Source organism: Cyprinus carpio, chromosome A2 (genome assembly GCF_018340385.1).
Source record: "Cyprinus carpio isolate SPL01 chromosome A2, ASM1834038v1, whole genome shotgun sequence".
Lineage (NCBI taxonomy): Eukaryota > Metazoa > Chordata > Actinopteri > Cypriniformes > Cyprinidae > Cyprinus > Cyprinus carpio.
Window position 1 is genome coordinate 22500634 of NC_056573.1, and position 21504 is coordinate 22522137.

The 21504-nt window shown below is 39.3% G+C and overlaps 1 protein-coding gene across 1 annotated transcript in view; it reads left to right on the forward strand.

Moving 5' to 3' along the window:
• LOC122147080 (serine-rich adhesin for platelets-like) overlaps positions 1–21241 on the forward strand; it is a 45773-nt gene extending 24532 nt beyond the window's left edge. Inside the window, exons 28-55 of the mRNA XM_042768134.1 lie at positions 710–970; positions 1097–1357; positions 3758–4021; positions 5206–5466; positions 5683–5859; positions 6056–6319; positions 7551–7811; positions 8305–8565; positions 8692–8952; positions 10262–10528; positions 10953–11213; positions 11300–11560; positions 12094–12351; positions 12547–12807; positions 13564–13824; positions 13924–14184; positions 14549–14809; positions 15538–15795; positions 15964–16233; positions 16792–17055; positions 17147–17407; positions 17497–17760; positions 18450–18710; positions 18800–19063; positions 19691–19981; positions 20090–20320; positions 20451–20498; positions 20674–21241. Of these exons, the coding sequence (XP_042624068.1) occupies positions 710–970; positions 1097–1357; positions 3758–4021; positions 5206–5466; positions 5683–5859; positions 6056–6319; positions 7551–7811; positions 8305–8565; positions 8692–8952; positions 10262–10528; positions 10953–11213; positions 11300–11560; positions 12094–12351; positions 12547–12807; positions 13564–13824; positions 13924–14184; positions 14549–14809; positions 15538–15795; positions 15964–16233; positions 16792–17055; positions 17147–17407; positions 17497–17760; positions 18450–18710; positions 18800–19063; positions 19691–19981; positions 20090–20320; positions 20451–20476 (6752 nt within the window). The 3' untranslated portion in view covers positions 20477–20498; positions 20674–21241. The remainder of the gene's footprint in view (positions 1–709; positions 971–1096; positions 1358–3757; positions 4022–5205; positions 5467–5682; positions 5860–6055; positions 6320–7550; positions 7812–8304; positions 8566–8691; positions 8953–10261; positions 10529–10952; positions 11214–11299; positions 11561–12093; positions 12352–12546; positions 12808–13563; positions 13825–13923; positions 14185–14548; positions 14810–15537; positions 15796–15963; positions 16234–16791; positions 17056–17146; positions 17408–17496; positions 17761–18449; positions 18711–18799; positions 19064–19690; positions 19982–20089; positions 20321–20450; positions 20499–20673) is intronic.
• The last annotated feature ends 263 nt before the right edge of the window (positions 21242–21504 follow it).

The window sequence follows — 21504 nt, forward strand, 5'->3', positions numbered from 1 at the left end:
TGTGGACAAATCTTAAAGCTTCCATTCTAAATAAATATACACACAATCACTCTCAATCATACTCTCAAAGGTTCAGCTAATATGCTGAAAACAGCTCCATTAATTTTTTCTCATCTCATCACATTTAATTACAATTTACAGATATTTATATAAAGATATTTTCAATTCAAACAGCAACAACACTTGTTATATAGAAATATGGTGTACATTATCATTCAAAAGTTTGGGGTCATAAAAATTAATACTTTTACCGAGAAAGGATGAATAAAATTGACAGACATTAAAGTGACAGTGAAGAAATTTATAATGTTACCAAAAATCTCTCTTTTAAATAAATACTATTTTAAACATAATTTCTACTAAATTATTAAGCAGCACAACTGTTTTTAACACTTAGAATAATACAAAATGTTTCATGAACACCAAATCAGCATATTAGAATGATTTCCATAGGATCATTTGACTGGAGTAAAGGTGCCGAAAATTCAGCTTTTCATCTCAAGTTACATTTTATAATATATTAAAATATGCAGCATTTGAAATTTGAAATGTTGTTTAAAAAGAATATAGAAACTCCCAGGCAAGTGTCTTGGTGCTAGTTACAGCTAAACTCAGCATGACACCGGACCTCCAGGACCAAGTTTGGAGACCCCTGCTTTAAAATAATAAGTCAACCATGTACTCATTTTGTTTTCTATAATTTACCCAGGTCCTTGTGTACCACAAAATGTGTCGGCCAGTGTAAGCTGTAGTAGCAACATAGCAAGTGTAACCTGGGGGAGCAGCCAAGGTGCGGAGCTTTACACAGTGACAGCCAGCAGTGCTAATGGCCTTTCAGCTAACTGCACCTCAACATCTACTTCTTGTAACCTGTTAACTTTGACCTGTGGACAGTCTTACACAATCACAGTGAAGGCAAAAGGCAGCAACTGCAGCAGTGGGAACAGTGCGCCTGTTCAAGTTCAAGCAGGTTTGTTTCTTATTTCATGTCATGATTCTTTTAAAAGCTGAAGACTGTCTTTTTCAATTAAAAACTGTACAAGAAAGGCACTGAATTCATTAACATTCAAGTTTTAACTTGCTTCTTGTGTTCTAGTGCCCTGCACCCCAAGTAATGTCCTGCCCACCGTGGATTGTGTCACAAATGCTTTAGTGGTATCATGGACACCTGGTGCAGGAGGACAGTATTACACAGCTACATTGCAGGACAGCAATGGACTGTCCACCACCTGCCAGTCTTCGGGCTCACAGTGTAATGTGACGGGGCTCAGGTGTGGTCAGCTGTACCACGTCAATGTGACGGCGTCAGATGGTCTGTGCAGCAGCCCTCCCAGTGCTACTGTGAACACTAACTCAGGTACAGAGAAACGCATACATGCATATACTTGTCTATATACTCTATATACTTCTCACTCTAGTTCCCATAGAGACTTTCTGCTAAATGAATTGCTATGTTCCCTTTCGACGTCACGTTGGTGACCGACGAATTGGGAATTAACGAGCCAATGCACATTGGCATGTAATGATTGCATCCAGCTGCCGCTGATCGTAGTACGAGTATAAATAGGCAGCAGATGCACAGCATATTCCGCTTTTTGCTTTAGAGCCAAGCGGGGTTATCGTTCTGCTCCTGCCAAGCCTTCGTTGAACGGATGAGTCAGTGCGCTCAAAGGAGCTTTTCTGTGCGGGTGCTACAGCGATACAGCGGGTTGGTCGACCTTCATTGAGTGGGTGCGAGCTACAGGCTACACTAACCTCTGTAGTGTTGCGGTGGCCATCTCCCCTGTGTGCTTCAGCACAATTAAAAAAGCACTCCTAAAAGAGCATTCACAGGTGAACGTCTTTTTAAAGATGCATCTTTTTAAAGATGGCATTTTACTCGTGCGTTTCTGGATGCGGTCGTTAACTGGCACCAGGTGATGGTCACGATTGCTGCCTCACATGCCATCCCCACGCTGCAGCAGTTTCTAGGGCATCTGCGCTGCCTGTCTCACCCCCCGCCAAACCTGAGACGGGCGACCCAGAGATGCTCTCTCTTCAGGACATGGTGAATGCAACACTCCCTCCCCTGGAGGAGGGCTGGGCGGAGAATCTTTTGTTTTGTTTTATCCTGCCACTGACCTCTCGGCACGGAAGCACTGGCACACAGCTTGACCTCTGGAAACTTCAAGTCTTCATGGCAGAGGTTTTAGGTGAACTACCCCAAGAGGTAGTGGCCACCATCACTTCGGCGCGTGCACTGTCTACGATACACGCTTACGCCTTGAAGTGGAACCGGTTCATCGAGTGGTGTTCCTCTCATCGAGAGGACCCCAAAAGATGTCCGTTCAGAGTCGTGCTCTACTGCTTGCAGCAAGGGTTGAAGTGAAGGCTGTCTCCCTCCAAGGTGTGCCCTGCCCATTCAGGTTGCGAGGTCACTCTACTAGGAGTGCTGCATCCTCCTGGGTGCTGGCTTGTGGCACCTTGCTGACAGACATTTGTATAGCGGCGGGTTGGGTGACTCCCAACACATTCGCTAGGTTCTATAGCTTTCATGTTGAACTGGTATATTCTTGTGTTCTCACTTCAAAAGGGTAGAAGCACCAAGAGGCCTCGGGTTAGTGTCTTCTTGCTAAAACTGCTCCAGAGACCCCTTACTGTTGAGCTCTTCCATTCCCTCGGCAGCCAGACGTGGTGGAATGTCCAGTGCCAGGCCCTCATTCGATGAATTGGTGAGAATCTCACTGAGTGGGTAGTGTTACGACAACAGTGACTAACCTTCTTATTGCAAGCCCCAGCCTACACCAAAAGGGGCACAGGCAGCTCGCACAGGACACTGGAAGGGGCAGCATCCATGGCGCTTTGGTAGAGGTTCCCAATTCATTGGTCACCGATGTGACGTCAAAAGTGACCGATTGAAAGGGAATGTCTCGGTTACGTATTGAAATCCTCTTTCCCTGAAGGAGGGAATGGAGACATCACATCCCGTCACCACAACTGCTGTACCACTGCTGACCGGCCGGGTCACCAGCTCAGCTCCTCAGCGAAAACCTGAGTATGCGGTGCATCTGCTGCCTATTTATACTTGTGCTGCAATCAGCGGCAGTTGGATGCAATCATCGCATGCCAAGGTGCATTGTCTCGTTTAGTTTACACTCAAAGTAGATTGGTTTATTTTTAAGAAATAGTATGTAAAACAGATTATGCAACATTTTAAAATTTTTTTTGCTACAATACTTCTACATTACCTGATTACTTTGCAGAGCACGTTAAATTCAGTGAGAGGCATTCAGGTGAAAATACACAGGGTTATTTAGCATAAAATCTCAAATTTTGTGTAAAAAAATGCCAGCCAATGGAAATCAGTCATATGAGTTGAGTTTGTCTGGACAAAGTCGACCGCTTTGCATTGTGGGATTCAGCACCCAGACTACTATGGTCTGTAGTATGTACTTCACATTTTTTTTTTTTTCATGATACACTACTGTTTAAAAGTTTGGGGTCAGTAAGATTATTTAAAAGAAATTAATAAATATTATTAATACATTAAATAAATGTTTCTTTTTGAAGAATCATGTGACACTGAAGACTGGAGTAATGGTTGCTCAATCCAACTCTTTAACGGTGTAAACAAGTCAGAATGCATGAAATAGCATTAGACCTTCCCTTTAAAATGTAAAATACAAATTGTGTAAAAAAAAAACATTTAAATGAGGAATAAAATGCATGTTTAAACAGTAATAACAGATCTTTGAAATGGACTATGTATCTCCTTTAGCTCCCTGTGACCCGCAAAACATCACGACTGTGCTCCAGTGTGACACCAACACGGCCAACGTGACTTGGGCTGCCAGCGCAGGAGCTAATGGGTACACAGCAATGGCAACAGACAGGCAGCAGCAACGCTTAGCTTCTTGTCACTCTATGGGAACTTCCTGTCAGCTGACCTCTCTGCCATGTGGGATGAGACTAAATGTGACTGTTCAAGCTGATGGCACCACCTGCAACAGCAGCTCTCAACCTAAAGCTGAAGTGGAAACAGGTGACAGCTCATGTTAACTTTTGCTGATATATGTGTCCCTGGACCACAAAATCAGATTAGTGTTTAGAGTTGATCATCTGATAGCTGAATACATAAACTTTCCATTGATGTATGGTTTGTTAGGATAGAACAATATTTGTCCAAGATACAGCTATTTTAAATTCTGGAATCTGAGGGTGCAAAAAATCTAAATATTGAGAAATCGCCTTTAAAGTTATCCAAATGAAGTTCTTAGCAATACTTATTACTAATAAAAAATTAAGTTTTAATATACTTATAGTAGGAAATAAAAAATATCTTCATGGAACATGATCTTTACTTAATGTTCTAATGATTTTTGGCTTAAAAGAAAAATCAACCATACAAAGTACTTTTAGCTATTGCTACAAATATACCCCAGTGACTTAAGACTGGTTTTGTCCAGGGTCACATATGTGATTCATAACAACAATGTGTACAGAAAATTATAGAAAATTATAATTTTAGATGTAAAATTAAATGTATCTTAGATGTAAAATTAGATGTAATCCACGTGTATTTCAAACAAACAAAGAATTAAAAAAAATAATAAACTACCATTGAAATGTTTAGGGTCAGTAAGATTTAAAAAAAAGAAAGTTTGTTTTTTTGAAAAGAAATTAATTATTTTATTTGGTAAGTACACATTAATTCATTCAAAAGTGACAGTAAAGACATAATGTTACAAAAGATATACATTTCAAAGAAATAATCTTCTTTTGAAATTTCTATTAATCAAAAAGCAAAACAAAACAAAAAATCCTGAAAAAATGGTCTCTGCAAAAATATTGAGCTGAACAACTGTTTTGAAAGTCTATAATAATTTCTCCTAAAACACCAAATCACCATAATAGAAATAAATCACAATTAAAATGTGACACTGAAGACTGGAAATAATGGCTGCTGAAAATTCTGCTTTGACATCACAGGAATAAATTACATTTTAAAATATATCAAAATAGAAAACAGGTATTTTAATTTTAATAATAAGTCATAATATTAAGGTTTTGGTTGTATTTTTCATAAAATAAAAGCAGCCTTGGTGAGCATATGAAACGTCTTTCAAGAAACCTTAAAAAAAAAAAAAACTAACAAACTTTTGAACAGTACTGTATATGTTATATTTATATTTAATCTATTTTTTCATATAACTTCCTCTTTTCTAGCTCCCTGCATTCCCATCAATGTTTCTGCCACTCTAAACTGTACATCCACCATTGCTTCCATCACCTGGCACAGTGCACTTGGTGCCACTTGGTACTTGGTAAAGGCGGTAAGCAGCCAAGGGTACAAGACGTCATGCAACAACACTGTCACAAACTGTGATATCCCAAACCTGCAGTGTGGCCAGGAATATTCCATCACAGTCACGGGCATGAATGGTGTCTGCATGGGCCCGGCTAGCCAGCCTGTCACTCTCGTCTCAGGTACTTGAACTCAGCTATTTAGTGTTAACAAGTGATTAAAACAACTAACCAGATTCAGTTTTTTCTGAACTATAAAGAAACTACCTAACAACCACCCTAGAACACCCTAGCAACCATACAGCAATACTGTAGTAATTTTTCCATGGCAAGCACCATTAAGTAGATGTAAAAACATATATTGCAGTTTGATGTTTTAACATTTTTGTCATGATCCAGCACCATGCCACAACACTGGCATTCAAGCCAGTCTGGACTGCCGCACCAATTCAGCACTCATTTCTTGGACACCAGGCAATGGTACATTAAGTTTCAATGCAACATTACAGTCGTTCCAGGACCCCCAAAACACAGCTGCTTCACCAACGGCTCCTCCTGCAACATCGGCTCACTGCCGTGTGGTCAGCACTATAACATCAGTGTCACAGGATACGGCCAGACCTGTTCAACCTGTTCAAAAACCTCACTCAATACACACACATAAAAAAAAATAAAAAAAAACACAAATTTCAAATTTGCTGATTCTTCTGGAATCAAGTGTTCTATAGAGCTTATATCTTTTGATTTTGTGCATGAATCTTTTCCTTCCCAGCTCCATGTGTTCCCACTAAAGTCAATGTGTCATTATCCTGTGGGTCGGACACTGCATCTGTTTCCTGGGCAGCATCTAGTGGCCGTGTTTCATACTATACAGTAACAGCAGTAGATGATAATGGACATACGCTAACCTGCAACTCCAGCAGCACTTCCTGTGACATCAGCGGCCTGTCGTGTGGTCAGGCGTACAATGTGTCAGTCACAGCTATGAGTGTGGACTGCACTGGGCAACGTAGTGAAGTGCGTCGCATCAGTACTGGTAAGTATTTACTCAAAAATGGAATTTTGCATACTGCAAGTTTGTATAGTAGTATTTAAATTCAGAATGTTTGAACTATAGTACACAATATTATTTTCTACCACACTTGAAATTTGAAAAAACACTTTTACTGAATAACTTATGTTAAGTGCTTTGATACGGTGCCCGGGAGGTGACATGGTCGGTTCACTTAGTTTTGTCGTGGCCAATACATCATAACACATGGGAACGTGATATTATGTTGTTTGCCACGAGATATTAATTTGTGGGAACATCATATTAACTTGTGGGAACATGATATTATGTTGTGGCCACAAGATCATTTTGTCGTGGTAACAACATCCTAATTTCGTGGCCTTGAGATGCTATGTTGAGGTAATGACATCCATTTCTTGTGGCCATGAGTTTAATGCGTAAACAAACCTGCATGACCAAAGCAACCTGGGATTATCAGAGATGGATAAAACATATTTAATTTAATTCAATATTTGTATATTATTATTATTACTACATTAACTTATTAGGGATATAATAAGGGAAAAAAATGAAAGGAAAAAATGAATATAAACGAATATAAAAATATAACCAATAATAATAGGCTAATAATAATATTAATAATATACAAATATTATGTGAAAAAGAAGATCAGTTAATGGACTTAGACTGTAGGATGGAGGAAAATGTTTTCTTGTAGGCCTATTTTATTTTATGCACTTTATGTAACATTTATTCATGATAAACTTCAATTGAATGCTGACTATCGCACGTAATACTTTCCGGCCTATGGTTAATATAATAATTTAATAATGTAATTTCTATAATAAACAATATAATAATTACTTAATTCAAAATATAATATTAATGAATCCATCTCTGATAATCCCGGATTGCTATGGTCACTCAGGTTTGTTTACGCATTAAACTCATGGCCATAAGAAAAATATGTAGTTCCCTTAACATAAGAAGTTGCAGCCACGAGAAATGGATGTCTTTCCCTCAACATAGCATCTCGAGGCCACGACATAATATCACGTTCCCACGAGTTATGATGTTGTGGCTATGACAAAACTAAGTGAACCAACCATGTCACCTCCTGGGCACCGCAAGTTACTTTGGCGACAGTACTTCACATTTTAAATGTATTTGACAGCACACCACAGATTCTGTCGAGAAAGCTGGAATATTCCTTTAAACATGCTAAAGTAATAATTTGTTTATCTTTGTCTCCCAGCACCCTGTGCTCCTCAGTCTGTGGTCAGTCAGCTCTTAGACTGTCGAACAGGTGATGTTCAGATTAGCTGGCAGTCGAGTAAAGGGGCGCAGATCTACTATGCTCAAGCAAAATCCTCTGACAAGACTCTGGTGTGTAACTCCACCTCCACGTCCTGCATAATCCCTGCAGTTGGCTGTGGGCAGACGTACAATATCACTGTGATTGCAGAGGCCAACGGCTGTAGCTCCAACACCAGTGTGACCAGTCAGGTCACGGCAGGTACAGTAGCATGTGGACAAAGCTTAAAGCTTCCATTCTAAATAAATATGCACACAATCACTCTCAATCGTACTCTCAAACGTTCAGCTATGTTAATCTTTCTCGTCTCATCACATTTAATTACAATTTACATGAATCCCATAAAGGAGATATTTTCAATTTAAAAAGCAACAACACCGTTATATTGAAATATGGTGTACATTATCGTTCAAAAGTTTGGGGTCATAAAAATTAATACTTTTGAGTAAGGATGAATTAAATTGACTCTCTTTTAAATAAATACTATTTTGAACGTAATTTCCACAAAATTATTAAGCAGCACAACTGTTTTTAACACTTAGAATAATATAAAATATGGAGCATTTGAAATGTTGTTTAAAAAGAATATAGAAACTTTCAGGCAAGTGTGTTGGTGCTAGTTGCAGTTTGGAGACCCCTGCTTTAAAAAAATAATACTACCATGTACTCATTTTGTTTTGTATAATTTACCCAGGTCCTTGTGTACCACAAAATGTGTCGGCCAGTGTAAGCTGTAGCAGCAACATAGCAAGTGTAACCTGGGGGAGCAGCCAAGGGGCAGAGCTTTACACAGTGACAGCCAGCAGTGCTAATGGCCTTTCAGCTAACTGCACCTCAACATCCACTTCCTGTAACCTGTTAACTTTGACCTGTGGACAGTCTTACACAATCACAGTGAAGGCAAAAGGCAGCAACTGCAGCAGTGGGAACAGTGCGCCTGTTCAAGTTCAAGCAGGTTTGTTTCTTATTTCATATCATGATTCTTTTAAAAGCTGAAGACTGTCTTTTTCAGTTAAAAACTGTAAAAGAAAGGCACTGAATTCATTAACACTCAAGTTTTAACTTGCTTCTTGTGTTCTAGTGCCCTGCACCCCAAGTAATGTCCTGCCCACCGTGGATTGTGTCACAAATGCTTTAGTGGTATCATGGACACCTGGTGCAGGAGGACAGTATTACACAGCTACATTGCAGGACAGCAATGGACTTTCCACCACCTGCCAGTCTATGGGCTCACAGTGTAATGTGACGGGGGTCAGGTGTGGTCAGCTATACCACATCAATGTGACGGCGTCAGATGGTCTGTGCAGCAGCCCTCCCAGTGCTACTGTGAACACTAACTCAGGTACAGAGAAACGCATACATGCATATACTTGTCTATATACTCTATATACTTCTCACTCTAGTTCCCATAGAGACTTTCTGCTAAATTAATTGCTATGTTCACTGTTCACTGCATTATGTGCAGTATATACTGTATACCGCTTAATATTTTTAAGAAATAGTATGTAAAACAGAATATGCAACATTTTTACAAATTTTAAACAATGCTACTTTCTTGTCACATGACCTGATCACTTTGCAGTCCAGGTTTAATTCAGTGAGTGCCATTCAGGTGAAAATAAAGTCTCAGAATTTATGTAAAAAAAGTATTTGCAAATCAATCAAATGTGTTGAATTTGTCTGGACAAAGTCGAATGCTTTGCATTGTGGGAATCAGCAACCAGACTATGGTCTGTAGTATGCCCTGCATATTTCTTTTAAATTTTCATGATACACACTGTTCAAAAGTTTAGGGTCAGTAAGATTTTTTAAAGAAATTAATAAATATAATTAATACAATAAATAAATGTTTCTTTCTGAAGAATCATGTGAAGACTGGAGCAATGATTGCTGAAAAATCAACTTTTGGCGCTTTTCCACTGCATGGTACGGCACGGTATGGTTTGGTACGGTTTACTTTTGGGGGGTTTTCCACTGGGTACAGTACCTGGTACCTAGTACTTTTTTCAGTACCACCTTGGTTGAGGTTCCAAGTGAACCGTACTGTTACCAAAACGAGATGTGTAAACTCTGCTGATCACTGATTGGCCGGAGAGGATCGTCACTACCGGTGTCACTGAACTTGCGACACAGAGACACAATAGAACTGCTAGATTTAAATCAGCAAGGCCAGCGAAGGATCGAACGCAACTGTTTTTAACACTCTAAAAATGGCTGTTTAGTTGTCTGTTGAGGAAGTAACTATAATGACATGTGAATAATCCCGTCCACTAGAAAGTGGTACTAAACTGCAGTGGAAATGCAAACCGAGCTGTGCCGAGTCGTACCATGCAGTGGAAAAGCGCTATTAGTCATCACAAGAATAAAAAAATTGTAATACTATTTCACAATATTGCTGTTTTTACCTTATTTCTGATCAAATAAATTCTTCCTTTGGTGAGCATGAGAGTCTTCTATTAAATACAAATACCCCAAACTTTTCAACAGTAGTGTATGTATAAACACTACATAGTGAATAAATAGCAAGAGTAGTATGGTAGCATGCTTTTCGGACCACAGCCAATATCTCTGTTCACCATGTTTCCACTGAAGAACATTGGACTCCAATTAAATATTGCCATTCTCAGTGTCCCTCCTGCTTTTACCCATAGTTCCCTGTGCAGCCAGCTCCATCAGGGCAGTGTTGGATTGTCAGCTGGGCACAGCCACTGTGTCATGGCAGTATGGTGCAGGTGCTCAGGGATATGCTGTCTCTGCCTTGGCACTGGTGAACAACAGGGCTAGCTGTACATCCAACAGCTCCATCACGCACTGTGAGCTGAGCAACCTGCAGTGTGGCAATGAGTATAGGATAAACGTACAGAGTTTGGGATACACGTGCAATGCCAGTGCACAGATGACCGGCTCCCTGATCACAGGTGAGGTTTAGTGAATCTGATTTTCTTGTTCTCAGCTGAGACTGTCAAATCGGTCTGCCAACTTATGCTTGACTGAAATAGACTGCTCCATTTACTATATATATATTTTTTTCTTTCTAGATTTTATCTAGGAACATGATACATTATTTTTACACTTTTTTTGGATAAAATATGTATCTTGTACATAAATTCATAAAACTAAATGGTTGTCATACCATTGCAGGTCCATGTGTTCATTTATCTAAATATTTTTCACATAAATTGCACATATTTAAATAATTTCTAAAGGATTCTGAAGCTGCCATCAGCTTTGCCATCACCAGAATATAAAATCATAATTTTTCTAAACTTTTGACCAGAAGTGTATGTGCTAGCAAAAAGGATATATCATAGTTAATAAATATGTTTCTTCTGTATTTTTCAGCACCATGTCTGTCCACCAGTGTGTCTGCCGTGGTGGACTGTGCTACAGATTCAGTTCTGGTGTCCTGGAGTGCCATCGCTGGGGCGGAGAATTACTCCGTGGCTGCTTTGGGGTCAGGAGGTCAAAGGGTCTCCTGCTCAACCAGTCAGAACCACTGTAACATCTCCTCCCTGCAGTGTGATCAGCAATTTAACCTCACCTTCAGCTCTACAAACCAACAATGCCAAATGACCTCCACCACCAATGTCACGTTTCAGTCCAGTGAGTTTACAAAGCATTATGTGTAGAAGGGGTTAAAAGTTGAAGCACATTAATTAGGGTACAACCTTTCTATGACCATCCTGCAGGACCCTGTGCACCACTGCAGCCGGAAGTCAATAAACTGTGCGGTAACAAAATGTCTGTGATGTCTTGGGATTTGAGAGAAGGAGTTGCTTACTACATCGCCCGAGCCGTCAGTGCAGAAGGAGGATACCAGCTCTGTAACTCCACCAACTCTGTTTGTTCCTTCTCTACTCTGGGCTGTGGAGAGACGTACACTTTCACTGTCACCGCCCACAGAGGCCAATGCCAAAGTGATGCCAGTGCACCTGTATACCTCACTACAGGTATGGCATTATGCTGTGTAAAATTTTTTTTGCTATTATTATTAATAATTTTATATAAAAATAATAATTATTATTACAACAGATCATTACAGATATTAAAATATTAATGGTTGGATATATTTTTATAATTAACATTTTACGTATTTAATTATTGTTATTAATAATTATAATATAGTATTACAGATATAATAATAATGTTTGTGTTTATTTTTACTGTTATTTATTTTTGTATTTTATTAATATTTAAGCCACACCCTTTCTCACTCTCTGTGCCTTATTACCCAGTATTTTTATTATTATACATTTTAATACAATTTTATATTTATAGTCTTTTAATAAAATATTTTTATAATTAATATTTTTAATTCATTATTATTGTTATTATTAAAAGTATGATAATATTAAAAATAACAATAATAATATGTTTGTATATTTACTTTTATTGTATATCTTTATTTTTATGACTAATATTTTATTTATTTAAATAATTTTTTATAATGCTACAATGTAACAGTCCCCATGCACCTCTCCAGATCCTTGCAAACCAGAGAACATGACTGCTCATGTTTCATGTGACAGTGAGACAGCAGCGCTCAACTGGTCAAAAGCCAAAGGGGCGTCATTCTACACTCTGTTGGCAACAGGGAGTCTGGGATATATTGTAGACTTCAGCACTACTTCTACTAACCTGTCTGTTTCACTGATCTGTGGACAAAGCTACAGTGTGACTGTCCAAGCGCATAACATTTACTGTGAGAGCCAACCGAGCACTCCTGCAGTTTTCAGACTAGGTATGTATCTGAAATTAGAGATAAACCTGCTGTGCACTAAACAAAAATCCACAACCTTAAACACACAAAGGCAGTATGTAATTTCCTGTTATTATAAGATAATTTATTGCAGATAATTCATGCTGATCTCTGTTATTTGAGGGAGTATGGTAGGAAATGAATTGACTTGCCTTTGTATTGTGTGTGGTGATCCAGCGCCCTGCACACCCCTCAATCTCGTGACATATGAGGAGTGTAACAACCAGTTGGGTTCTGTCAGCTGGGGTCCAAGTGATGGGGCGAACATGTACACTGCCACAGCAGTGGGTAGAGATGGACTAACACATCTGTGTGTTACTAATGGGACCAGCTGCACCTGGGAGGACCTGCACTGCGGTGAAATCTATAACATAACAGTCACTGCCAATGACAGCCACTGCACGAGTGCACGCAGCAACAGCACCACCATACATATGGGTAAGACCAGACACTCTAATGATAAATATACCATCAGTTTGCATCTGAAGGATGAATTTGATTAGTTTAAAACTAACATTACATATAATTTACATGATAGTTAAAAAAAACTAAAACAAATGTATGAATGTATATTAGATAGCAAATTGCGTTAGGTAAAAAAATAAGAAAAGATCAAATCAAGTGGCGTTCACTTGACACTTGTACTTATATATGTGGTATATATGTAAAATTAAGATAAAAAAGTATTTGGATCGTGTATGAACTTGAGGAGGATCCGCTGATTAAAAATCATCGTAAAAATGATTAATAAAAGTTTAATAATTTAAATTAGTTCTGAACAGGGTGCATCACTTTATAAAACTTTATAAAACCCAACAAGAAGTGTAACAAAACTGCTCATTTAAAATACAATAATTGTACTTATATATTTAAGACATATTCTCTGAAAACAAGTTTGCTTCTCAGAAAACACTTGATGAAACTTAAAAGTAAAAGACATGACATGAAGCAAAATAAAAGTCACATGAACAAAGCACATCAAACAAGACAATAGTTTGAATATATTTCTCATCATGAGACAAAAATATAAAACTTCTAATGATTATAAATCACAAAATTATTATTAAACACATTTACTCAAGTTCAATCCATTTTATAATTTTTCAGAATACCCTGACTTTTTCCTTGTTTATGCATGTAAACACAAACCTCAGGGGAGTTTTTAATGCTGTGCTATGTTTTCTGGCTCTTTAGCCCCATGTGTTCCTCAAGCTTTGCTGCCCATCCTGGACTGTGGCACAGGGGTGGGTACTCTGAGCTGGGCTTCCAGTGCTGGAGCTGAGACATATGAGGTGACAGCAGTGAGTGGAGATGGGAATAGACTGACATTCAGTACCAACATCACCAGTGGCTTCCTATCAGGGCTGCTCTGTGGTCAACAGTACCAGATCACAGTCAGAGCAATTAACAGGCAATGCACAAGTGTACTGAGTTCACCTGCTTACCTGTCATCAGGTAATACAGAAACACCAATGGCTTGACTCTTTATATACTCTGTTGAAAAAGACCCATATCGCAGATCTCAAATGCTCTTCCTGTTCTCTTCTCCTCTAGTTCCATGTGTTCCTCAGAACGTGGTGTCTGAGCTGGACTGTTTGTTTAACTTTATAAATATAAGGTGGAACGTCAGCCGTGGGGCGGCGTCTTACCTGGTGGTTGCCAAGGGACCTGAGGGTCCAGTGACTGCCTGTAACACAACTGCACAGCAGTGCAGACTGCAAACATTACATTGCAGCTCCTCGTACAATGTCAGCGTCATTGCAGTCAACCAGCAATGCAACACATCAGGAAGTTCCATCTTACGAATAAACACAGGTATAGTCTATGTATAGTCTGGTCTCTACTTTTATCTCTGTTTGAATTATTATTTGTTTATTACAATTAAGGATGCAAAAATATTATGAAAATGGCATCACTGATGATTACATTTCGAATGCAAATTAAGTTGGAAATTAAGAAATTTATTTTTTAAAAAATTGGGGATTTTCAAACTGTAATTCTGAATTTCTTTTACACACACACACACACATATATATATATATATATATATATATATATATATATATATATTTAAATATCTTGAAAGAAAATTATTCTGAAATATATGCAGAAGTTTAATACCTAGTGTTAAGGGCTAGGCTATATAATTTAGTCTTTCTCCTTTCTTGTTTCTTTGCAGTGCCGTGTGTACCTAGTCATGTGCAGGGGAGTGTAAACTGTACGACTGGAGGTGTATCTGTATCCTGGGACCCAAGCGTGAGGGCCATTTCCTATGCTGCTGTTGCTCAGACTAGTGGTGGCTACACTTCAGTGTGCAACACTACTGGAACTGCGTGTGTCTTCTCAGATCTGCTCTGTGGGATGAACTATAGTCTAGCTGTCAGTGCCACTGACGGGACCTGCAACACTGCACAGAGTCAACCAGTTGTGCTGCGTACAGGTACCTGAAAAACATTAATATAACATCCACCATAAAAACAGTTCAGCAGTTTGGGGTCAATACTACTTTATGCTTTAGAAAGAAGTCTTTTATGCCTTGTGTTTACTTGATCAAAAATACATCAGTAAATTGTGGAATATTATTAAAATGTAAAATAATGGTTTTCTATTTTGACATTTTAAAATGTAATTTATTCCTGTGGTGGCAAAACTGCAGTCTTCAGTGCCACATGATCCATCAGAAATCATTCTAATATGTAAACAGTGTTCTTTCTTATGATTATTTGATGAACTGAAAGTTTGAAAGAACTGCATTCATTTGAAATATATTTTTTTATGGAACATTGTAAAAGTCTTTGTCACTTTTGATCAATTGAATGCATCCTTGCTGAATAAGCACCCCCCCCCACCCAAAGATCTGACCTTTGAACAGTGTATTTTAGTGCAATGATAGATATATGTTTTTGTTTAATTTTTTTTGTTATTAATATAGACAACAAACATCTAGACAGTGCTTAATAAAATACATTTTATTAAATTCATAGCAATTAAATGACAGCCCTCTTAAACAAGGATGTTTTACTGTTCTTCATTTTAGAAATGTGGTTTCAAAAAAAAAAAAACTGAAACATTCACACTGTTGCTAGTGTTAGTACTGATTTTTAAGTTTCAAGTACTAAAGTTAATAATCTTGGTAATTATGATAATTGATATTTAATTTCACTTCAGTGTCCTGTAAGCCACAGAATGCTAGCGCCCAGCTCAGCTGTGACACCAACTCTGCTGTTGTGAGTTGGGAGTTCAGTGATAACGTTACGCGTCACACAGTCCAGGCTACTGGTTCTGATGGACATCGCATCAACTGCACCAGCTCCAACCAAAGTTGTACATTATCTGGCATGCACTGTGGCCAGAGCTATAACATTACCGTCACTGCCTTGGATGGAGTATGTGACAATAGCAACAAGCACCTCTGTCTGCAGTCAGGTGAGTCTGTTGATTCTCTTGTGCACCTGAGGACAGAGAAGCCAAGATTTTATCCTGTATCTGATTTAAGTCGAATGTGGGATATTCTAATCTGTTGTAAAGAAACAAAACGACCATGCAGGTGTATGATTATCAACACTAATGGCTCCTGTTCTTGCTCTCTTTCAGCTCCATGTGCACCTAGCAATGTTCAGACATCTTTGCATTGCAACATCAGCAATGGTGGTGTTGTGTCTGTGTCCTGGGTGCAAGCAAATGGGGCGGAGTCTTACACGGCTGTGGCTGTGTCTAATGATGGTCATTCCTACTCTTGTAATACCACCGCTGCCTCCTGTGATCTGCAGGAACTGCAGTGTGGTCAGATTTATAATGTATCTGTCTACTCACTGGCTCGTGGCTGTGGGCGAGTGAAGAGCACTACGTCTCAGGTGCAGACAGGTGCGTGGGTGAAGACTTTACTTACTTTATCAAGAGAAGAGTATGTCTTTATTTAATGTTTTAGTTATTTTCAAAACCAGTGGTCCAATCTCGAAGCTGATAATTACATAATAAGAGATCTGAACACTTCAGTTCCACTTAATTAGCTATCAAATATATAAAAGGTCTAATATTAGCATAATTTCATTATTTATTTCATTGTATTTTTTGTTGCATGTATGTTTGCCACAATACAAAGGTCTTGAAAATGGACTTTAATGTCTTTGTGTAAAATATAATATCTTATTTCTGAGGTAAAATATGACCAGTAAATGTTTTGTGAGTTTCAACCCCCTTTAGAATTAAGCAAGCTACTATACGTTTAAGAATTCTACATGGGGCTATGACTGACTGACTTTTTGCATGTGAAATGAGCAGGCATGCTAACTTGATGTAGCATTGCGGCAAGGAGTACACCACCGTTGCTATATTGGCTTACCTTAAATGGTTTCCTGCTGATGTAGTTAGTACAGCCCCACCCTTTAATAACATCCTGGTTCCTTCTCTCTCTTTTCTCAGCTCCATGTCCCCCTCAGAACGTTTCTGCCATTGTGCAGTGTGATTTAGGGTCTGTGCTGGTGAGTTGGAACCCAGCAGTTGATGCCAGCCAGTTCAGAGTTGAACTGGAGTCCGAGAGCACCGGTGCGATCTCCTCCTGCAACAGCACAAACACGCAGTGCTCCATTGCCCATCTGCCCTGTGGAGAGAGATTCAACCTCAGTGTGGTGGCACTGAGAGGCAGCTGTCAGAGTCAACCAAGCAGTGACCTTTCCATCTCCTCAGGTTGGACACTAACACAAAAATACTTCCTCAAATGAATTATAATTGGCATATTTACCTAATGCACTTCATGTCTTATGTCTTCTCTTTACAGCTCCATGTATCCCACAGGGGGTCAACGGTACTGTGGACTGTGTCACTAACTCTGCATGGGTATCATGGGATGTAGATAATGGTGCAGAATCTTACACAGTGCTGGCTGTAAGGGACGATGGTCAAAATTCCACCTGTAGCAGCTCAAACTCCACCTGTAATGTACCTGACCTGGGGTGTGGAAGGAGCTACACCTTTGTTGTCACTGCCTCAAACGCTGCTTGCTTGAGCCCACCTAGCAACAGCTTTCAGCTGGAGACAGGTAAGTACACCTGCAGTAGATAGCTTTAGTCCTCTTATTTGAGACCATGTGTATCTTAGTCTTATAGTATGTATAATCTCTCTCTCCAGCACCTTGTGCCTTGTCATCCATCATGGTGGTGGCTGAATGCCACAGTTCTGTTATCATGGTACAATGGCAGAGAGCTCGGAGTGGAAAGTCTCTCTACATTGCCACAGCAGAGGATCAAGACCGTTCCCTCCTTTCCTGCAATAGTTCCACTTCTTCATGCAACCTTACCAATGTGCAGTGCGACAAGGAGTACATCATCATTGTAGCCGCTTCGACCAACCAATGTAGCAGCCTCCGCAGCCCACCCTACAAGATCAGAACTGGTACAACCATCAATATCATGTCATACCCATCTAATAAAACATGAAAAGATGTTTATTTTAGAAAGCAAACCATTAGTAATCAATAACTATTCATCAGCAACCATCACTATTATTATTGCTCCGACTTGGGGTTGGGAATTTACCCAACCCCAAAAGGTGTGCTATTACCTTCTTAGTTGATCTGGCTTTGAATTATTACCTGATGGATAAAGAGAAAAAAACTTGCATTAAAGAAGGGACCTGGGTCATATATTCAAGGATCACGATTTCACGGACACCTGGGGCTGGGGCTCTTTTGACTTGTTTTCTAGCCACTGAGCAACCACCCAGAAACACTAGCACTCACCTAGAAATCAAATAGTAAAGTGCTAACAGCCACTCGATACACCATAACATCTGTGTTGAGGGACTTTTCTAGGTAAATAATTGCAACTGCCTTCTGTAGACCAGGGTTGTACAATCCTGTTCATGGAAGACAACCTTCCTGTGGAGTTTAGTTTTGAATTGCCTGGAAGTTTCTAGTAATCATGGAGAACTTGAATATATAAAGTTGAAGCTAAATTCAACAGGAAGGTAGACCTCCAGAAGCAGGATTGGATGCCTCTGATCTACAGATACATCCATGTTAGATTAACTTTCATTACATTAATATTCAGGCTGTTCTCATTTCTTCCTTTGATCGTCTGCAGCACCCTGTCAGCCCTCATCAGTACAGGCCAATGTAGACTGTCAGTCGAAGGATGTGTTTGTGTCATGGGACCCATCATACGTGGCACAGTCGTACCTGCTTACTGCAGTCGGCAGAAAGGGAGACTTGAAGACGTGCAATACCTCGGACAATAACTGCACGCTAAGTGATCTGCGTTGCAGCAACACCTACTATGTGTCCGTTTTAGCCAGTAACGAGAACTGCACCAGCCTGCCCAGTGCTAACATCACCTTCCAAACGGGTAAGAGAACACAAATTATTTTCCTTTACATTCCGTGACCAAAGTTTTTACATTGTGTAAATATTTATTGTAATGTGTTTATTCTGTAGTGCCGTGTGAGCCAGCCAACTTAACTGCAAACATACAATGCGGGAACAGTAGTAGTGCCTCCTTGTCATGGGCGGGGAGTACAGGGGCGGTGGTCTACACGGGACTTGCTCAGTCAGAAACCGGCACAACTGTCTACTGTGAAACCACACACACGTCCTGTATTCTGGAGGGCTTAGTGTGCGGCACTGTGTACAACTTTACAGTGCAGGCAACGGACGGCCTCTGCAACAGTTCCTTGAGTAAACCTCAAACTAAGGGAGCAGGTACAACAATCATCAATCATCCTCGCATCACAATAATCTGCTTTCTTTGAACTGATCTTCTAGTATTTGACATGTCAGCTAAGGGCGTTTCAGACTATTGCTTTTGGAGTGGAATTGAATCTGTTTGAGAACAATGTTTGGTTCAATTTATTGGTACGGTTTCTGCACTTGTATGTCTACCAAAAGAACCAAACCCCAATTTGTTTGAAAATGAAGGTCTAGAGTACAGTCAAGTCCACTCTTGTATGGTTGTCAGTTAGTATGAAAGCAACTTGACCCAATTGGCAGACCTAAACCACTACTGATAAAGATCTTCAAGGATCTACTTTTAGCAGAGCAGAGCCAAGTAATAGTTTCAGCACCTTCTTCTTCATTACCTACCTGGTTAGCAGGTACTTACATCAACAATGTGTCTATGAGTCGGATATCAAATAAAAAAGGTCTTTTAGGAGAATAGAATGAAATATGTGATCAGACCAACCATGAAAGGCTAACAAAACCACACAAAATGTACACAAAATCAGAGAGTATAAAGTGTAGGCAACTCTATACCATTCTATACACCTTCTTTGGGATTCCCATTGGGAAAACAGGTTTTAAGTCTTTTTGTCTGTGTCTTTCCCTCAGCTCCCTGTCCTCCAGCTGGATTTAGGGTTGTCCCTCGTACAGTAGTGAATGAAACTCAGATCTTGAGGGCATCTTGGTCTACTGTGAATTGTCCTAATTCTGAATACCTCCTGGCACTCACGGGCAGCATTCAAGGCAACAGCCAGGCACTCTTTGACCTCGCCTCCTATTGGACAAGTCGCAAGTTCTTTGAGGTACCCCTCCCTTGTGGCTCCTCCTACAGCGCAACCATCAGCGCGAGGAGCTCTGCCGCCACAAGCGACAAATCTGCTGCCATCACTGGAACCACAGGTGCACAGTGTTGCTTCACCACAGTACTACCTTCTTACTCTACGTAAATGGAAAATGAAGATGCTTAAAATGCAAAAACAAACATCTGTTTATGTTTCTTTCCCTCAGTACCTTGTGCCCCTCTGAATGTGACGTTCTCTGCATCATTGGCGGAAGTGGGATGGAACGGGTCTCTATTTGCTACAAACTACACTGTGTATGGGGTTACTTCCTCTGGTAGGACGAAACTCTGCATGACCTCAAAGCTCCTCTGCTCCGTCACCAATTTCAGCAGTGGCCACATTGTTGTAACTGCCAGCAACACTGCCGGGGAGAGTGAAGACTCAGTGCCTGTTTCAGGTAAGTAGGTAATTTTAGAGAACAGGAATCAAATATCAGAACACCAGTAATTTTCACTAAAACATAAGGTTGACAAAATCTTGCTTTGGTGAAAGTCCTGTCACCTTTGACCTTGCCCATCCTTTCACAGTGACAGCAGGTCGCAGGAGGAGGTGAGACCTGGCACAATGTGAGAAAGGTGAGCTGATGTCCAACAGCAGAAATCAATATAAGTGATGCCATGATGCCACCCAATGTTTGCTTTTAAAGATTTATCCACAATAGCTCAACATTTTAAAAATATATTTACAAGCAACAGAAACATTTGTCTTAAAAAGATTTCCAGTATTAACCTTTGATTCTCTCCACTCTAGGCCTGACCAACCCTGAGTAAATGCTTGTATCGCATCGCACTCAAACTATTGCCTCTGAGAATTCCTACGCTTACCTTGAAATTTGTGAAACTCTGTGATTTTTAACTTTTGCATGTTACAAATATTCTGGTTCAAGGTTCACTTTTTTTTATATATATATATATTTAAGGGTGGAATAGATTGACTGGGTAAACGATTAACATTATTTCTTTTTAAATGTCTTCCAAAATCGGTTGTTTCTGGCTGAAGGATTTACTTTCATCCAAATATTTAAAAAAGTCTTATACAAATATGCATTCCTATGTTTTTGTATATGAGTAGTTATATTAAATACAAAGAGCATTTCTCCATGTGATCAGTCTTATAAATTATGACATGTAAAATAAATTAACCATATACAAAACAACTGCTCTTCTTATAAAATTAATGTTCTAACAAGAAACTGACAAGGGCACAACGGTGAAAGCAAAAAAGCAGTTAAAGAGTGTATAATATTTTTGAGTGAATGAACTGCTCATCCCATGAACCAACACACCTGACAACAGAATCAAGTTGATAAAATATAAAACTACCGATTATAAAAAATTTTAGTTATAAAAGTGCATTTTGTTTACATTTTTACAATTTATTCCAAAATATGAATACTTGTACAAGCAATTTGAGAGTAGTACTGACTAGATTGTCACAATACTTCATGGGAATGGGTAGCCACTACTTTTCTCACCTACACAGTTCTTAGATCTCTTTATAATTATGAATAGTACTGTACTGCAAAAATAAAGTTGTAATCATACAGCAGAAGCACATGTCTTAATTTAACCTAAAAAACTC